The sequence below is a fragment of the Adiantum capillus-veneris genome, chromosome 25, assembly GCF_014529385.1.
Source record: "Adiantum capillus-veneris isolate H3 chromosome 25, ASM1452938v2, whole genome shotgun sequence".
NCBI lineage: Eukaryota > Viridiplantae > Streptophyta > Polypodiopsida > Polypodiales > Pteridaceae > Adiantum > Adiantum capillus-veneris.
This window is the reverse complement of record NC_140955.1, coordinates 58,458,186-58,478,120: the sequence shown is the minus strand read 5'-3', so window position 1 is coordinate 58,478,120 and position 19,935 is coordinate 58,458,186. Positions and strand designations below refer to the sequence as shown.

Here is a 19,935-nt window from a genome sequence, read left to right as displayed (position 1 = left end):
AGCGAGTGTGTTAAGACATCAGAAAAATTCCAGTACATACACAATTAAAAATTTAAAACCCCAATGGCTAAGCACGAACCACAGGTAGGGAGCTGAGTGATGCCAGAGTGGTATCAAAGACCTTCCGAGCTACATCAAGATTTCCAGCAGATGCTTCAGCACATGCATAGGCCCCCAGTAGTAAAATGGCCTGGAATTTTGCAACACAAAACACGAATAAAAAATAAGCTAAAGCATGATTTCACTTTTAGCAAGTCAAAATGAGCAGACCTGCCGATCATTTTTCAACAGCCTCTTTGCAAGAATACGTGGTCCAAACCCTCCTAAATTTTCAGTAGACATGCCATATCTGTAATTTTCCACATTCAAAAGCTTTTCTTCCAGCCAGAAGTTATTGGAGAAAAATGGCCGCAATAGCAGCAATGCATTGGCCAAAAATTTGCATCTTCCCTGGCTTTCATGCATCCATTCAACTCCTCCAACAAATTTTTCAAAATCTTTTTCGCAAGATAAACTAGCACGATTCAGCTCCCACAGCAAAGGTCCACATAAGTTTTCTAGAGCTTCCATGCTCTCCATCCATTGCAAACTATTTGAGCAGCACCTGCAACGAGCAACATAGATAATCATAACTTGAACTTAAAAAGAACATTCAATCATGATTAAAGTTTTGTTTAAAGAAAGCGAACACGTGCTCCTTACCACTGTGGATAAGGTCCACTGCAAAATCCAGCAAAATGGAAAATCAGGTCAAGCCGTGCATCAGCAGTCGTCAATGAAAAAAGGCATTCCTGGATGTCATCAAACAAGACAGCCCTCTCTAATTGCTCTTCTTCTCCTTCCCCCGCTTCTGGTAATATTTCTTCATCATGGCTTGCCTTCACTGTTCTTCATACAAGCACAACTTTATCTCAACAAGCAGACATTTGAGAATGCACATTTTTAAAATACCTAGCAGCACATCCAATGAGGTGGGAGAAACACCTCAGGAGCTTACAATTGCTTATGCGGACTGGCAGCCACTGGATTGAATCACGATCATATTCCTTCTCTGACCAACATTTCCAAATTACTGAATCCTTCACTTCAACTTCATTCTCTGCTTGTAAGCTCAAACCTAGACGCTCTAGAAGAACGGTCTCATCTTGCTCGTTATGTTCAGGGTCTTTGATGTCAGCATCCTCATCTTCATCTGTGTCTTGCATCTCTGCGCCAGCAGAGTCTTCAAGGCTTGGACCATCAACTGATGACATCAACTCATCTTTTTCTTTCCCTTTATTCACTATGGCAGGCTCATACCAGCCAGTCCACCCTCCCAGTTCTGACTCTTCACCTATAGTGCCTTCTGCCTGATCCTTGGCTAGAGACTTCTGTATCCACTCTTCCTCCTTTTGAAGCCATAATGCCCACCCAACTGCTCCATCTTCTCCAATTCTTGGCACACCGCTATCCCAGAACTCACTAAAAAGCCTCCGTTTACTCCTCTCACCCACATCAAGAGGTGGCGAAAACAGATTGTACTCAATGAAAGACTGAAACAAACCAACTGCAAGCTCATGATGACCTGTCTGCCACTCAAATCGGCATAAATCCACGAAAAATGAAACCAGATTTTTTTCTGTCTCTGCTCTACTGGTGCTTTCGGTCTTCTCTGCATGATCCTGAAATATTCGGTACAACAAACATGCAAGTCAAGCTGACAAGTTAATCCCAATGGTCCATTTGAATTTGCAATAAGACAGCTCAGAAGTCACCAGTATTAAAAAGAGAATTGAGCCCTAGCTTTAAAATGCTTAAAAAAACATATGCATAGAAGCAATTTAAAACTGCTCGAGTATAGATGTAACTAGGGCGACACCTTCATGCCATGATTGCTTGAGCATCACTAGACCCAAAACCAGTCAAAACAAGCATGAATACCCCTTGCATTACCATAAGCCTATAAGGGTGTACTGAGTCTGCTGGGCTCCTCCAGTGTTATCAAGTGTGTGGTGTAACTCTATGCATGCTTCAAATATATTATGAAGTCAACAAGCATGAATACCCCTTGCATTACCATAAGCCTATAAGGGTGTACTGAGTCTGCTGGGCTCCTCCAGTGGTATCAAGTGTGTGGTGTAACTCTATGCATGCTTCAAATATATTATGAAGTGCACAACCATGACTACTTGTGTACTTCGGTGTCACGTTGGCATGGGGGAAATGGGAAAACCACCAGCACACAAACTCGATGCCTCTCTATAGCCCAGCAGGTATCCAGCACCCCAAACCACACAGAAACACGTACACATGCACCCTATCCGCCAACCTTCACACCATGGACTCCCCTACGAGCAACTTCGGCTACACGCAATCACCTTTACCGACGCACACATCAATGCACACAAATCTGTAAACGCACACATATAGGAAGACCTCGCAAGCCTTGACCGCATACAAAACCACTCTCAAACTGCAACCACCATCAATCTCTCTCTCTCTCTGCACACACACATAAAAGACCCGGAGCCACCGCTACCACGGGCATTAATATGCACGAGACAATGAATAGACGAGAAGATGGTAGCTAAGTACCGACCCAAAAAAACTGGGTACAATGATGGCATTAATAACAAACATGTATGGAACTATATACCTAGATGAATCCAAGATAAGCCCAGATTCACCCTTGAAGGAAAGTGCAAGGTATAGACCCATGGTAGTCACCCACAAGACAATATAACCATCAGCTCCATCATGCATAGTATTGACTAAATACCACGACATCCCCACTAACGTCGTCAGTGCCCAATAGTGGGTGTAGAACTAGGTACTAACATATGCTCCCCAACACAACACACACCACACGCACACATGAGCATACATCAACACAAAGTTCACCGTGCTGAGTTTCTGTCATGACTCCGGAGATCAAGGGCAGACTCAGCCATAATGAAGCCTAGCACTAAAAGAAGCATTAAGATAGAGAGTATGGAACTCTCTATCTTTCTTCCATGCACGGATGCCCTGTAACTCTTGCCCCTAGTTGCTCCCATAGTTGCCACGGAGTTTCGAAACGTTTCGTTTGAAACGAGTTTCAGAAGTTTCGAAACGGTTTCGTCCAAGAAAGAAACGCCAAAACAGAAGTTTCGTACAAACTAAAGAAATGTATGTAGGTTTAAGTGGTATAAGCTGAGATCTTAGATATGAAAAGAGGGAGAATAGGACTAACTTTCACCATTAGAAGCAAGACAGAAGCTACATTCATGACATTGAGGATTTCATGACATAAAAAAATCAACGCTACAGCCTGACGTACGAAAACTTACGAGCCTTGACTTTACGTTTGAAACGTCCAAACTCATACAGAAACGTTTCTGAAACGTTTCGTAGGTTTCATGAGTGAAGAAACGCGTTTCTTGGCAACACTGGTTGCTCCCAAGCTAGTCACTCGATCAATTACAGCCCCAAGCGGATTCCCCTCCACTTCCTTGCATGCAACCATCGGCCATGCCTTTGCTTTGCTCCGTGGTGCCACGGCAGCCCACCGGCCTCGCTTCCTTGCAAACTCGAACCCCTCGCTGTCTTCAAAAAAACCTGAGGCGTGGCTTCTCACAAGCCAACTCCCTGGCGGCTCATCCTCTGTCTTGCCACCCCTCGCTGCCTTCCCTCTCATGCCATCTCCTGCTCCTTCAAAAACTGCCTTCCTTCTCGGGCTCCCTCCTCTATTTTGATCACGCTGCCCTCCTTTGAACTCAGCTCTCTGGACCCTCCTTCTCACATGGCGGGCTTGCAGCCGACCACCTCTCCCTGTGGCCCGTCACTCTACTCGGCCTCCCACCTCCTCTCTGCCATCGACCCCCACGTCACCCCGGTGCCCTTCCTCCTTCACCTTCACTCCCTCTTGCATTCAACTGGCCGTCCACCGGCCCTCACCATGCAGCCTGTCGTCCTTCAACTGGGCCCACCCTTGCCACTTACATGGCGCCCATGCAGCCCCCGCGTACCTGTAGCTGGCCACCCGACCCTTCTGCAACCCCTGCCTCTCCACCTGATGGCGGTTGTTGCTCCTTTTTCCCACTACACCCCGAGCCCCCAAGTGGCGACCCGGATCCTGCATGCGCCATCCTCCCTCGGTTTTTTCTTTTTTTGGAACTCTCTGTTAAGTTCTTCTCTAAAAATAGCCAGCATGGCCTCCTTTCCCACGTGAGTATGCTCGGCACGGCTATCGCGAGTTCTGCCTACTTTGATGTCCGAGCTTCACTCTGTTAATGCCAACCCGATCACCAAAAAAATTGTTCAAAATAGTGTCTGCCGCGGTGGATCATCATTTCGAGCTCGAATTGACATCCGAATAGTAAACGACCATGAAGCCGCATGAATACATAAAAATTTCGACTCCGCTGACCTTGATGTCCGATCCGACATATACATCATAGCACCCTCCGCCTTCCAAGTCTTGAGAACCACAAATGATCTGTACAATGTCGCATTTGGCATACACATCTAGATAGTCGGGTGTCTTGCAGATACCTCGCTCCGAATCCCATATCATAAACTTTATGGTAGTTGGATCCAGCATCCCTTGCTTCATTTCCAAGCTTGTGATATTAGCCTTTGCTCCTGCCACCTGTGATTGGACGAAACACTGACAGCTATCCACTAGCAAGCGCCCCATCTCGGTGTACCTGGCCCCTAGCACCATCAAGCACTTGCCCAATGTACCTGCCATTTACCTGCAAACTGCCATGCATGGACTTCTTGCATCTCCATGGGTCGACACAGTCGGGCTGTACCAACGTTCTAAAGTCATGACAGTGACAGCTAATAACAAAAATTTAATGAGTCTATATTGAAGAGCTCAAATATAGTTTGGAGGTCTATATCAGAATCAGGCGTACGCGACCCTCAAAACATGAGCATGTTAAGTAGCTTTGGAAGCTTAAGAAATGGCAGAAACAACAAGGATGAACCCAGGAATGGCCATAACTCACCGTAAAAGTGCAAGTTGCAGACTCATAGTAATGATCCACAAGGCAACATTCCTAGGTGGAACAGGAAACGGCAACGGGGAACGGCAAGAGCTTCCACTATCGAGCCCATCCCGGGAGGCATGCTAGATCTGGGCCCATGACCTAGAACAAATGGCATGACAAGTGTAGATCCCTATACTCACGCCCCCGCATACAAAGAGCTTTGGTGACTAGTACAGAGAGAGAGCCCCCAGGAGAGAGATGGGGAGACTCACCCGTGGTAAGAGACTTTTGACAGGAGCTGGAGACACTTTTTCTTGAGCAGAGATAGCTCCATCTCATGGTGAAGCTTCAAGGAGCCACAGACCCCGACTGACCCGCATACTTGGCACAGCTATGCTGAGGGATTGTACCATGTTCCCGAGCAGCCACCAATACCACAGCCACAGGAGTCCAGCCCACCACCATGAGCTTCTTTACCCATTAGATGGTAAAGGAAGCTATACACTGCCTTCCACATGGACAAGCAGTAGACCACATGGACTTACAAGGGGAGCATCTTATCAATGACGCGGGCACACTTACCCCTTTCATTGCACACCTGTTCAACAAGGCACTAGCAAAGGGTTTGCCTACTGAGTGGACGATGCACACCATTGTGCCGATCCACAAAGCACGGGATATGCTCCATTCGAGCAACTACAGGACCATCTTGGCCAAACTATATGGAGTAGGGTTGGAACCGGAGCTCAGCTTATATGCTGAGTAGGAGGGCTTGAGATCACCGGATAGACATGCTTCAAGAGAGCTTTCTCTACGAATGATCGTGTATTCACTTTGAGGTGTTTGATTGATCAGACTAGGGTGAGACAGGCAACACTATACTTTTGCTTTGTGGATTTCCACAAAGCCTTTGATACAGTGCCACGAGACATGCTTTTCCAGCATTTACAGTCATTTGGTATACCATCAAATGTGACATGGGGCATTTATGCACTTTATGAGAAGGTCTTTAGGAGAGTTCAATGCCCAGTTTTTGAGTCTTCAAGAGGATTACAACAACACTTGCATTAGATGACATTTGTTCACAGAGAGGTCTCACAATGAACCTTGGGAAGCATGATCTTTCACACCTATACATATGAGCTGACCAACAAGAGTCTAGCTCCTGCCCTATCTCAAGGTCATGATCTTTCACACCTTGAGATAGGGCAGGAGCTAGACTCTTGTTGGTCAGCTCATATATATATCTTGGGGTCACTTTTTATGCAACCGCCACACGATTCACTATGGGATCAGCAATGAGGGCCAGGTTGCATTGGCTATGTTAGAGAAACAATGTGCCACCAGAGACACTTCCAGGAGTCTCCGAAGAAGGGGCCTCGGACGAAGGGGTGGCTTTTTTGACACTCACCATGTCCGTACTGATGTACAGAACCACAATATGGGAGCCAGGTCTAGCCGCACAATGCTGGACACAAATAGAGCGACCACAACACAGCAAACCTTTAGTACCTCATGAGCACCACCCATGATGGTGGAGGAGATCATATGCCTTCAAGACAGATTCAAAGAGATGTCGCACGAAAACCTTGGCACATGACCGCTTATCATATAGAGCTTTCAAGGCTTCCAGACAATTGGCTGAGACAAGGGATACAGGATCTTTGTATGCCCAGGTCAGACTGGTTCTCACAGTAGGGATTAGAGATGGACTGCCTCTAGCCATTCCAGTACGACACGGATGCACCACACATCCACCTTTCACATGGTACGAGGAGCCAGGATTGTTCTCGTACAGCGTGAGAACGTTCCGTACATTCCATCCTGTTCCCTCCCATTTAGCAGTCTATTACGGTTCCGTCCAAAAGGTTTTTTGCGTTCCGTCCAGTCATTTGACTGTTGACTGCACCACTTTTTTCAGCAGACTCTTTGGCCTTGCATTGGATGCCTTTTGGGGCATCCCTTGAAATTGCATAGGTTGACTGCACCACTTTTTCCAGCAGCTGTTTAGCCTTGCATTGGATGCCTTTTGGGGCATCCCTTGAAAGCATAGGTTCACTGCACAACTTTTCTCAGCAGCTCATTGACCTTGCATTGGATGCCTCTTGGGGCCTCCCTTCAAAGCATAGGATGCTCCCATGTGAGATGTTCTTGCAAGTTCTTGAAGCGAATTGGCAGGCTAAAGGCTTTAGCCTTTACCAGTCCAATGCTCTCTCTCTCTCTCTCTCCAATGCTCTGGCTCTTTGACACCTTGGTGGCTTCAGCACTGCTCTATCGAACCAAGATATGGGGACCTTCACTGGATCACCACGGGAGGCCGGGTCGCTCAGACGGATGGGGGAACATGGAGAAACCTCTCGTCTCTATGATCTCGCGGCTCATTAGAGCCAAGGCATCAGTACCACGTGCCATTATCCGAGCAGAGCTAGCGGCCCCCCCACTTGTGGTGGAGGCGCTCACCACATCAGTCTCCTTCATAAACCGCACATGGGAACTTCCTAGAGACAGATATGCTCGCATAGCACTTGAATCCTCTCGACAGTTAGCCATACAAGGAGATACAACATGCTGGTATGGGGAGATGACATCATGGTTTTGGGCACATGGGTTCAGCATAGACAGGCTGCCACCATTCCATTACTCACTGGATGCACCATCTCTCACTCTTACACAGTCAGAGATCACCAGCACAGGAATTGGGCACGAAGATGGCTTTCTACAGAGACCACCTTCTCCAGCTTACGGAAGATGGTTTTGTGGCGAGACCCAGATACATGGATACCCACTTGTCTCATGGGATACGTTGTGCTATTGGCCAGTTACGCACATCTTCTCACCAGTTGCGGATTGAGACTGGGAGGTACAGCGGAATACCAGCACAGGACAGGACATGCCCATTGTGTAACACGGAACCTGAGACAGAGCTACACTATACATGCCGCTGCCCCGTCTACTACGAGATACGAGGTCGCTTCCACTGCCTGTTCAGAGAGGGTTTTGGACCACTCTCAAGGGTCATGGGATACGAAGATCAGAGATGTCTGGGTTTGTTCTTACTCAAGCTGCGCAGACACAGAGATAGCCTGATGAATGGCGAGGCTAGCCAGTCTCAAAGACGGATCACAGACTTCTTCAAAGCAGACACGGGATGGCCGCAAGAGCCACTCCCACAACAGAACTCCCCCTCGTCTCACACCAGAGGCACACTGATCGACCGAGCGATTGAACTAGGGAAATCCAGGCGCCCACGACTGCGAAGAACTACACAGCATCGACGGGTTCTACGACAGAAAATTCGGAGCACGCTGGCCAGGCATGCACGACGCCCGGTCAGACTACTAACCATGGAGGAAATTGATGAGATTCGCCAACGACCGATGCTAGATCTCTTGTGATTCAGCCATCCCAACAAGCCACCCAAATTTTGCAGCTTAGTTTTATGCTTGGCTCACATCGACCAGCTTAGGCCCCCATAGTAGATATCTTTGTTTTGTACTGTTGTTAGGTTATTTTGTTACTCCGACTTTGTATCAGATCCACCACTTTGTAACTTTCGGGTCTAATAGGTCATTATGGCCTTTTGAAGACGTTAATATAACATTTCATTTCATTTCATTTCTCTCTCTCTCTCTCTCTCTCTCTCTCTCTCTCTCTCTCTCTCTCTCTCTCTCTCTCTCTCTCTCTCTCTCTCTCTCTCTCTCTCTCTCTCTCTCTCTCTCTCTCTCCGTTAAATTTCAGTATAGTACAACCCAGACATCAGGAGGCAGGTCACACACCCGCTATACATTTACACCAGAGACTGATTTCGTCTATACAGAGGAGATCTGGGACCGCCTGTTGGAAGGCACAGCTGGCACAAATGGTACAGGCCTCTCAGTGGAGGAGTGCACCACTCTACTGACTGAGACACTGCATGGGGCTGCATCAATGGCATACCCACACACTCAGCCGGGCAAGAGACGACATTCTGGGAGCATGCCCCAGAATAGTTGGTATGATGAGGAGTGCAAAGAGATGAGAGCCCAGCTTCAGAGGGATCTTCTTTTAGGAGTCATGACTTACAGACAGTCTCGGATTGCTTTCCGTCGCTATGTGTGACGGAAGAAGCGAGCTTACCTAGCTCAGATGGAGCGAGACTTACATCAGATGTTCTTGAGTAGGGACTCGGGAGACGCATGGCCATTCGTCCATGAGCACTCCCCGCCCCCCGTGATTACTTCACCTGATGTGTGGAGCCAATATGGATCATTATATACGGTTCCTGGACAGGAACCCCTTCCAGACCCTACCAAGCATTGCCCAACTACAAGCACTTTCTTTACACCTGAGATGGTACAAAGGGCCATTGACAGGATGAGGACTCGGAAGGCATATGATCATGACGGTCTAGTAGCAGAGCACTTTATACATGCCAGGGATATGCTGATGGAGGTTCTCGCAATGTTGTTCAATCGTGCCATGTGTGAGGGATTACCTGAGACTTGGAGGTTGTCTAATATTGTGCCCATCTTCAAGGCTGGTGACCCTACAGAGCCTGGGAACTACCGCACTATTATGGTTGGACACACATTGGCACGGTTGTATGCATCTATTCTGGAGCAACACTTGAGTAATTGGGCAGAGGGTGAGGGTGTACGAGCAAAGGGTCAGGCCGGCTTCATGAGGGGTTTCTCCACTCTTGATCATATTCTGATACTCAGAGCCATCATTGAGGAGGGCAGAGCACATGGGAGACGGATCTATTGTAGCTTTGTGGATTTTCGCAAAGCATTTGACATGGTACCAAGAGCTCGATTGATGCGCAGACTGCAAGAGATAGGGGTGCCCATAGCGGTGATTTGGGGGATTATAGCTTTGTACATATCAGTGGTGGGACATGTACGCACTCCGGAAGGGGTATCTGATTTAGTTCACTCTACTATTGGAGTGAAACAGGGCTGCCCATTGTCTCCTACTCTATTTGGTATGTATGTTGATGAGGTGTCTGATTACATTGACAGAGAGGGTGACAAGGGTGCCCAGCTGGCAGGGACGTGGATCCCATTGTTGCTATATGCTGATGATATTGTGCTGATATCTGACTCACCAGAAGGTATGCAACGACATTTGGATGCACTACGGAGTTTTGCAGAGGATAGTGGACTGTGTGTAAACCTAGGTAAAACCAAGGTTATGGTGTTTAACACCACACCGCAATGGGTCAGGAGATGAGTACCTACTTTCGAATATGGTCAAGAGATTGTGGAGTATACAGATGCATACACTTACCTGGGGGTAGTCTTTACTGGGCCGAAATTTTCTTTGAGAAGAGCAGTAGAGACTAGACTAACTAGAGCTGGTGCGGCTTTGGGAGGAATGGACTCTGGAGAGGATGTGTTCACAGGTTCAGTTCCAGGAACCTAGGACAAAGTTATGGCTCTTTGATACTTTGGTTGCCTCTACTATGTTATATGGGGTGCAGGTTTGGGGACCTTCTATAGGCCAGGATGGTTGGAGGCGTATGGAGAACCCCTTGGTATCTATGATGTCTCGGTTGATTAGAGCCAAGGCTTCCGTACCGCATGATATCATTCGAGCGGATCTAGCTGCCCCCCCTATGGAGATTGAGGCGCTTACAGATCAATCTCCTTTGTACACAATCTGTGGGATACTACCAGAGACAGATATGCCAGGGTGCCTCTAGAGTCCTCCAGACAATTAGCTCTTAATGGGGATACATCATGCTGGTATGCACAGATGGCATTATGGTTTCAAACACATGGTTTCACCATGGACAGGTTGCCTCCTTTTCAATACTCTCTACAGGCACCCTTGACACGGGTAGAGATAAATAGACTTATTCGTCAGGATCTGATCCAGCTGGACACGAGGAGGACGTGGATGGAGCCGTTACAGGAGTTGGGCACAAAGATAAGTTCTAAAGAGAGCATCTTCTCCACCTCACAGGGGATGGGTTTGTGATTCGACCTAGCTATATGGACACGCATCTTTCTCATGGTTTGCGTTGTGCCATTGGCCAAATATGCACGTCCTCACATCAGCTCGAGATTGAGACTGGTAGATTCAGAGGGACACCAGCAGATAGCAGGATATGCCGCTTATGCCATCTAGAGCCAAAGACAGAAGTACATTACATATGTTTTGCACAGTGTACTATGAGATACGAGGCCGTTTTCATTGTCTATTCAGAAAAGGTTTTGGGCCTCTATCTAGGGTCATGAGTTATGAGGATCAAAGATGTCTTGGGCTATATCTACTTGAGTTACACAGGCATAGAGAAACTTTACTGAGGAGAGCTCAAGAGAGACAACCCCAGAGACAGATCACAGATTTCTTTACACTAGATATTGTACACCCAGAAGAACAGACAGAGGAGCAGCCAACGTGGGAGAGGTCTACCCGCACTACTGGCATTCTCATAGACCGAGGATTGGAGCTAGGGAGATCTAGACGACCCCGATGGAGAAGAGGAGCTACACAGTTTCGAAGGAGGCTACAACAAAGGATTCGAGCCATACTCTTTCGTCGTCTAGAGTGCAGATGAAGATGGATCTCTATGAAGATGGATCTCTACTCCCCTCCCATATTGTCTTCACATTGTACTACTTGGTTTAGGATCCCGCATTATTTATATTTTGTTATCCTAGTTTAATTTATTTTGTTAATATGACTTTGTATCAAATGCACTGCATTGTAACTTTCTGGTCTCAAAGGTCACTTTGGCCTTTTGAAGACGTTAATATAACATTTCATCTCTCTCTCTCTCTCTCTCTCTCTCTCTCTCTCTCTCTCTCTCTCTCTCTCTCTCTCAGCTTAGTTTAGGATTCCACAGTATTTATATTTTTGTTGTCCTAGTTTAATTTATTTTGTTACTCTGACTGTGTATCAGATCCACCGCATTGTAACTTTCTGGTCTCATAGGTCACTTTGGCCTTTTGAAGACGTTAATATAACATTTCATTTCATCTCATCTCATCTCTCTCTCTCTCTCTCTCTCTCTCTCTCTCTCTCTCTCTCTCTCTCTCTCTCTCTCTCTCTCTCTCTCTCTCTCTCTCTCTCTCTCTCTCTCTCTCTCTCTCTCTCTCTCTCTCCGGCACACATAAGTGGCTAAGTCCTACTACTCAAGAGTCTGGACTCTTGATTTTAAGGCTGAAGCAATGACCATTCTTACTTGAGATCTTACTTGTAGATGTTAACTCTAGACTCTCAAGTCAAAAAGATGCATGTTTTTTATTTTTTTGTCGTACGTCACAGCAACGTACGTCTAAATTTTTTTTGTGTTTGACTATAATGTGAGGGCACCACGTGCCCCATCAGACGGGGTGCCATAAGTTGCTGGGAACTTCTTAAAAGAGTGCCCCACTTGGCGAGGCTCCCATAAGTTGGTGGGAACTTCTTTAAAAAGTGCCCCACTTGGTAAAACTTCTTTTGCTGCTTCTTCTTAAGGTTTAGGCCCCTCGGCCGGGATTTGCAAGTCCGCTAAGGTCTTCAGTGGCTTGACACGTCAGCAATTTGTGACATGAGAATGAGCCCTTGGCTCATATTTAAAGGCTCTTGGCTCATGAAAAGCAGTTACATGAAAAGCCAAAAGCATCTCGTCCCAAAAGCACTAGCACCAAAAGCTGCCAGCGCGTTTTGCGGAAACCCGTACAGCTCCCACGTGGCACTGTCAACGCAAATTGCGGGTCTGTCCGTATAGCCTGCCACGTCAATATGTCAGTGCGTTTCGTGGGGGATCCGTAAAACAGCACCACGTCATCACTTGAATTCGCAAGGGAGTTGGAGAGTGTGTCCTGCTTTATTTTACTCTCTTCAGGTCCCTTGGGCCCAATCAAAACGGGGTCCCGTAAGTTGGTGGGAACTCTTATTAAAAAATAGGCCACTCGGCAAGACTTTTCAAGTTGGTAAAACTTCTTTTGTTGCTTCTTCTTAGGGTTTAGTCCCCTCAGCTAGGATCTACAGGTTGGCCCGTTCTTTAGTGGCTTGACACGTCAGCAGTTTGTGACATCCCCCCTTCTTGAAAGAAAGTTATCGTCCGCGATTACAGCATATCTACAATCTACAAAACAACTCAAGTTAGCTCAAAAAAAATTGAGGGTCATTCCGAGGGACAATCAGTTTTCTCAATCCAGATTGGAGCTCTTGATATCCTGGGTCGTTGGCATCCCAGAAAAATCTCATTCAATAAGCCGTCTCATTCCAGATTGGAGCTCTTGATTTCCTGGGTCGTTGAATCTCATCCAATAAGGAGTATTCAATGGTTGGCACATCACAATGCAACACAAATGCTCACATATGCATGTTACAAGACATAGAATCATAAAGTCGCCGATGAACACTCCCCCCGCAAATAACCATCCAGGAGCTGTTCAACGACTCCCTCATTACTCCTCCCGCATAACCTAAAAAGGTCTGGGCCAGGAGATATAAAGGCCTTTTACAACCGAACTGCCCCGGATCGCAACCTGCGTCGTTTGGAGGTTCAAGCATACAACCAAAACGCTCCCGAGACATCCAGTCTGCGTCATTCAAAGGTTTTCCAACATACAACGAAACGCTCCCCACACATCCGGTCTGCATCATTCTAAGGTTCAGACAATACCAAAATAGCATTCTCACTACTCCACCCGGGAGTAAATCACCAATCATTAAAACCAGGATCAAACAATTCAAATCAACACCAATACAGGTTCAAAACAAATACCATCCATTTCAAACGAATTTCAAATAGGATCATCAAACAAGTTCTCAAACGGAACTCAGAAAACTGTTAAATCAAACCAAAAAAGAATTCTCGACTTCAGTCGAGCTCGAAAGTTGATACGGCTAATAATAAAGTCCGGGGTCGGGGCACGAAGCTTCTTTAATAAAATTTTCAGTAAACTTTGGAAGTGCCACCTTGCTCTGTCTGTTCTTTGGTAGGACCAGTATGCTTTCAGAAAAGCATACGATTGAAGCTCTAATACCACTATAACGGGGACGGGCACCGCATGCCAACAGAAAAGAACAAACTAAACAACTTTAAGCACTTCAAATAACAACTGAACTGAAAGAGATGCACGACACGAGACGGGGAGTGGCGAAGTTCCACCCCAAGAGAGCACTGGCCCTTAACCTTAGGACCCTTTCGGTATTTCTTTATATTGCTTAAACTCACTACATCGCCGGTACTCCATCCTCTGCACCTTCACGCAGAAGCATACCAGAGAATGAGCCCTTGGCTCATATTTAAAGGCCCTTGGCCTATGAAAAGCAGTTACATGAAAAGCTTCAAACTCAAAAGCATATGGTCCCAAAAGCACTAGCACCAAAAGCTGACACCGCGTTTTGTGAAAATCGGGGTACTGTCAGCACGAATTGCGGGACTGTCCGTACAATCTGCCACGTTAGCATGTCAACGCGTTTCGCCAAGGATCCATACACAATGCCATGTCATCACTTCAATTTGCAAGGGAAATGGAGAGCGTGTATCCTGCTTTATTTTATTGTCTCTAGGGTCCCTGGGGCCCATCGGACAGGATCCCGTAAGTTGGTGGGAACTCTTCTTTAAAAATAGGCCACTCGGCAAGACTTGCAAAATGGTAAAACTTCTTCTGCTGCTTCTTCTTCTTCTACTGCTGCTTCTTAGGGTTTAGTTCCCTCAGCTGGGATCTACAGGTTGGCTCCGTTCTTTAGAGGCTTGACACGTCAGCAGTTTGTGACATTTCAGACAATACCAACAATATTTCTCACTACTCAACTCGGGAGAAAATCACCAAGCATTGAAATCAGTCTTAAAACCAAAGTCAAACAATTCAAATCAGCACCAAGAAAAGTTTAAAACAAATATCATCTATTTCAAACAAATTTCAAACAGTACTTTCTCAAACAAAGTTCAAAAGTATCTTAATAGAAAACAACTAAAAAATTCATTAATTTTTTGTTCGGACAGCCGAACTTTGAGGAGGACTAACTTCTCCTTTTGCATTAGGGTAATGGTACGATTCCGAATCTAGAGGGTCATGTCATTCTTGTCGTGCCAAGGCATGCCCTAGAAAACATCGCAATTGCCCAGCTTTATGATGTAGAAATGTGCTTTTCCATGGTATCCTTGGATAGTCATTGGAAGCGGACAGATGAGAGGCACCACCTTCAAGATGGCTAACTCGGCTTCAATTTCGCGTCCCTCTCTATCATAGTCAAAAGTCAATCTGCTTCACAAATTCTGAATGGATGAAGTTCTTTGTAGCTCTGGGGTCAGAGAAGATCAGGACTTTTAAGCCGTTGACTTTGACATAAGCTCTCCACAATTCATTTGTACTCTCGAAGTTTATGCCATAAATATTAAGGACTAAACCAAAGCAAGTCTAGCTCTCTTAGCCGGAGGTGGCCATGGGGATCTTTCTGCCGCCAGAGCAGAAGGACTAGTCCAATAGCAAGTCTAACTCTCTTAGCCAGAGGTGACTCTTGGGATCTTTTTGTCGTCGGAGCAAAAGGTTTCTCTGAAGACGTTGAGGCTCGCTGAGGACATGTATTAAATGTATGCCCTGTTTGAAAACATTCAAAGCATCGGCCTTCTTGTACCTAGGTTTCTCGTTGACGTTGTGTCAGACGAGGCCTTTGAGGTTGGGTTTCACGAGACTCCCGAGGATTTGTTCGTTGTTGCCGAGAGTTTTGGTTAGTGGATGAAGTTGCTTCTGAGGTAAACTACAGCTTTCCTTTCATCAGTTTATAGCCGACTCCTGCATGGTCCATAAGCTCTTGCATAGTCAATACTTGCTTGGACAAACAATACTCCTACAACGGTGATGGCAGTCCAATCGTGTATTGCTCGCATTGGTCCTCAGAGGGAGTAAACTTAAAGAAAGACACCGGAAAGATAGACGTCGAGAAACCTTTGGTTATAGTCATCCATGGTCTCTGTGGCAAGCATTTTCAAGTTGCCCCATTCTAACAAGATCTGGACTTGATAAAGAGAAGTCACATAATTGCGTGCAAATATTGTCTTGGAAGCTCGCTAGGTCCTTGGAGCATGCCGTTGTGTCGCAATTGAACTCCACCACTGCATAGCACTATCTTTAAGAAATCCCGCTGCTCGAAAAATCTTCGATTCTTTTGTATAGTTCCCCAAAGCATAGATGTTGTCAAATTGCCGTAGGAACTGCAATGCTTTCTTCCGATCTTTCATCCTAGAAAAGGTGAAAAATTTGACTGTCGTCCTGCCATCTTTGAAATCCTTTGGTTGGTTAGACGCATACCCCAGGTACAGATAATAAGGGTATTCATACGAGGGATCCAACCATTGTAGCCTAGCACATTGGGCCCCTGCATGGATAGCAAGATTGAGAATTTCGATGCGTCCTTGCTCCACTGGCCTTGCAACAGTGGTGGTGGTGGGGGAGGTGGGGGCAATGCTCGTGGCAAAGGTGGTTGCACTGGATCACGGTCAGATGACTGCACCATATTCCTGAAGACTTCCCCCAATCAGAATAGACGGCTGGGAAGGCTGCCGGTTGGAAGCTCTCATACAATCTGGTGTCGGAAGAGGAGGTACCACCTGGGGCATCAGAGAGGGTAGCATGTAAGTCAAAAACTGTTAAAAACCTTGCAGCATCAGAAGATTTTGCTACAAATGTCACGAAGCTCGTCAAGGAGAAACTGCAGGTACTTTGCCAAATACATAAACACCGTAGTGTTCTGTTTGTTCTATTAAGGACCGGTATGCTTTCAGAAAAGCACACGACTAGAGCTCTGATACCACTGTAACGGGAGGGCACCACACGCCAACGAGAAAGAACAGATAAGACAACTTTAAACACTTTAAGACAACTGAACTGAGAGAGAGATGCACAACACACGAGACGAAGAGTGGCGGAGTTCCACCCCAAGAGAGCACTGCCCCCAAACCTTCGCACCCCTTTCGGTGTGTTTTTATATTGTTTGAACTTAGTACAATGCCAGAACCCCCTTGCTCTGCACTTTCACGAGGGAAAATTGTCGAAGAATGGGTCCTAAGCACATATTTAAAGGCCCTTGGCCTAAACAGCAATTACATGAAGAGCTACAAGACTAAAAGCATAACCTATCAGCGCAAATTTAGGGAATTCCATACACCTGCCATGTCAGCTGCACAGAACGTGGAAATCCATATTGTTGCCATGTCATCACTCTGCAATGTAATTCGCGGCATCCATTCACCCTGTTAGCGCAAATCTCGGACAGTCCCTACAGCCTATCAATGTGAGCAATTTTTGCTACATAAATCTTCAAGGTGTATATGTGAGCTACTTTTTATTATTATTAAATTATTATGCCTCTAGGCATTTGGGCCCCATCAAACAGGGTCCCATAAGTTGGTGGGAACTTCTTTAAAAATTGCCCACTCGGTGAGGTTCTGTAAGTTGGTAAAGCTTCTTCTGCTGCTTCTACTTCTTTTGCTACTACTTCTTAGGGTTTAGGTACCTTGACCGGGACAAGTCGGCTCAAGTATTTAGTGGCTTGACACATGAGCAATTTGTGACATCGACTAGTACCGCATGGGACATCAAAGAGGGTAGCATGTAAGTCAAAAACTGTTAAAAACCTTGCAGCATCAGAAGATTCTGCTACAAATGTCACGAAGCTCGTCAAGGAGAAACTGCAGGTACTTTGCCAAATACATAAACACCGTAGTGTTCTGTTTGTTCTATTAAGGACCGGTATGCTTTCAGAAAAGCACACGACTAGAGCTCTGATACCACTGTAACGGGAGGGCACCACACGCCAACGAGAAAGAACAGATAAGACAACTTTAAACACTTTAAGACAACTGAACTGAGAGAGAGATGGACAACACACGAGACGCAAAGTGGCGGAGTTCCACCCCAAGATAGCACTGGTCCCAAACCTTCGCGCCCCTTTCGGTGTGTCTTTATATTGCTTGAACTTAGTACAATGCCAGAACCCCCTTGCTCTACACTTTCACGAGGGAAAATTGTCGAAGAATGGGTCCTAAGCACATATTTAAAGACCCTTGGCCTAAACAGCAATTACATGAAGAGCTACAAGCCTAAAAGCATAACCTATCAGCGCAAATTTAGGGAATTCCATACACCTGCCACGTCAGCAGCACAGAACGTGGAAATCCATATTGTTGCCATGTCATCACTCTGCAATGTAATTCGCGGCATCCGTTCACCTTGTTAGCACAAATCTCGGACAGTCCCTACAACCTATCAATGTGAGCAATTTTTGCTACATAAATCTTCAAGGTGTATATGTGAGCTACTTTTTATTATTATTAAATTATTATGCCTCTAGGCATTTGGGCCCCATCAGACAGGGTCCCATAAGTTGGTGGGAACTTCTTTAAAAATTGCCCACTCGGTGAGGTTCTGTAAGTTGGTAAAGCTTCTTCTGCTGCTTCTACTTCTTTTGCTACTACTTCTTAGGGTTTAGGCACCTCGGCCGGGACAAGTCGGCTCAGGTCTTTAGTGGCTTGACACATGAGCAATTTGTGACATCGACTAGTACCGCATGTCATCGAACGTGTACACATCGTACGTGACTGTACGCGTCAACTCTGAGAGGAATAGTCTCCAAAAAAAAGGACCTCTATCAAATATACATATGAGAGACATGGACATCACCCAAGTAGCCTCTTCCTCCAAAGATGCTATACTACAAACAGCACTTCATGAGCATTTCAGAGGATGAATTCATAGAGAGACCCGGATACATGGAGGGCTTCTTGCTCCATGGGTCTAGGGTGGAGAAAGGCCAGCTCAAGGTTTTGTCACATCGCCTTGAGATAGAGACTAGCATAGCATTTTGGATCCCTAGAGATGAGAGGATATGTAAACAGCTAAGAGGGGGTGAGTGGTGAGCAACCGGGGGGGGGGGGTCCACTATGCATGTAGCTACACGGCCTACATTGCTATTGAAGAGAGATACTCCTCCCTCTTCACATAGCAGCACTCCCTTTGCGATCTCTTAAGAGTCGGCAAATTAGCGCATGCTAGGGAGGTTTATACTCGAGATTCACCACACAGAGATTCTTTTACAAGCCTAGACGGTATGAGGTGGGGGACATCAAACACATATGATCGCATTCTTTCAGAGATTCACCCCACCTTGGGCATCCACACAATAAGGAGTTACCCTCCAAAGAGCAGACACACTCAGAGCCAACAGGAGACAGAGAGCACCAAGATTTCAAGCACTAGTGAGAGATGACAGAAATCAGAGATCGGTTTTAGAGCGAGACTCCACAACACCTGACTCACCTCATATCAAACCTAGGTATATACAAGCTATTAAAACCCTAATCCCTTAGGCCATTCTTCAGTCCTCTCGACCAATCTTTTTAAGTAGGGCATGCCACATCACAAACTTGTGACATACCCCCCCTCTTGTAAGAATTGTAATCCCCTCCATTAAGCCTGCAAAAAAATAGTCAAAGGACAAAAACTAGCTCTAAAGCCACTGCCTCTATGTTATCATGCACCAGCCTACACACATCCGGCACTTGCACAAAGACATCAGTCACTGATCAATCACATATCCGTGGAGGGTCCCACATAAAAATCATGATCATTGTAACATATTTAGCAATCACATCCAAACCAGGTTGATCTTTTCACATATGTCCTAATCTACTAAATCTTGTTACTATCAAATTCATATCCTTTCTTACATTTCAAGGAAACCATGCCCATGACCATCCCCACTAGACAGTACATTCTCAAAGTATGCATTTCACAAATCACACTTAGATCACATTGGAAACCGTGTTTCAATCATTCAATTTAGCAATCTCATCTAGTCTAGAACTCTTGATGTACCTCATCTCATCCTTTCGGAACTCTTGATGCACTCAACAAATATCCAATCATCTCATCCACATAGAAAGCTTGATGCACTAGAATCACTCACTTAGCCATCATATCTAGTCTTTGCTGATCTCTACACTAAATTCATCCATCATTCATCAGACCAAAGTTACTTGGAACAGGAACGGGGG

At 46.0% G+C, this 19,935-nt stretch overlaps 1 protein-coding gene and 1 pseudogene across 2 annotated transcripts in view; both read right to left on the bottom strand.

Moving 5' to 3' along the window:
• Positions 1-19,935, bottom strand: part of LOC147424948 (uncharacterized) — a 136,581-nt gene that overhangs the window by 32,995 nt on the left and 83,651 nt on the right. The window contains exons 5-8 of one of the 2 annotated variants that reach the window (XM_086499412.1): positions 985-1,661; positions 703-888; positions 271-604; positions 80-190 (exon numbers count right to left, since the gene is read on the bottom strand). In XM_086499412.1, coding sequence (XP_086355538.1) covers positions 80-190; positions 271-604; positions 703-888; positions 985-1,661 — 1,308 coding nt within the window. The remainder of the gene's footprint in view (positions 1-79; positions 191-270; positions 605-702; positions 889-984; positions 1,662-19,935) is intronic. The other variant, XM_086499413.1, reaches the window with a different exon arrangement.
• On the bottom strand, positions 4,136-4,657 carry LOC147424949 (uncharacterized; annotated as a pseudogene).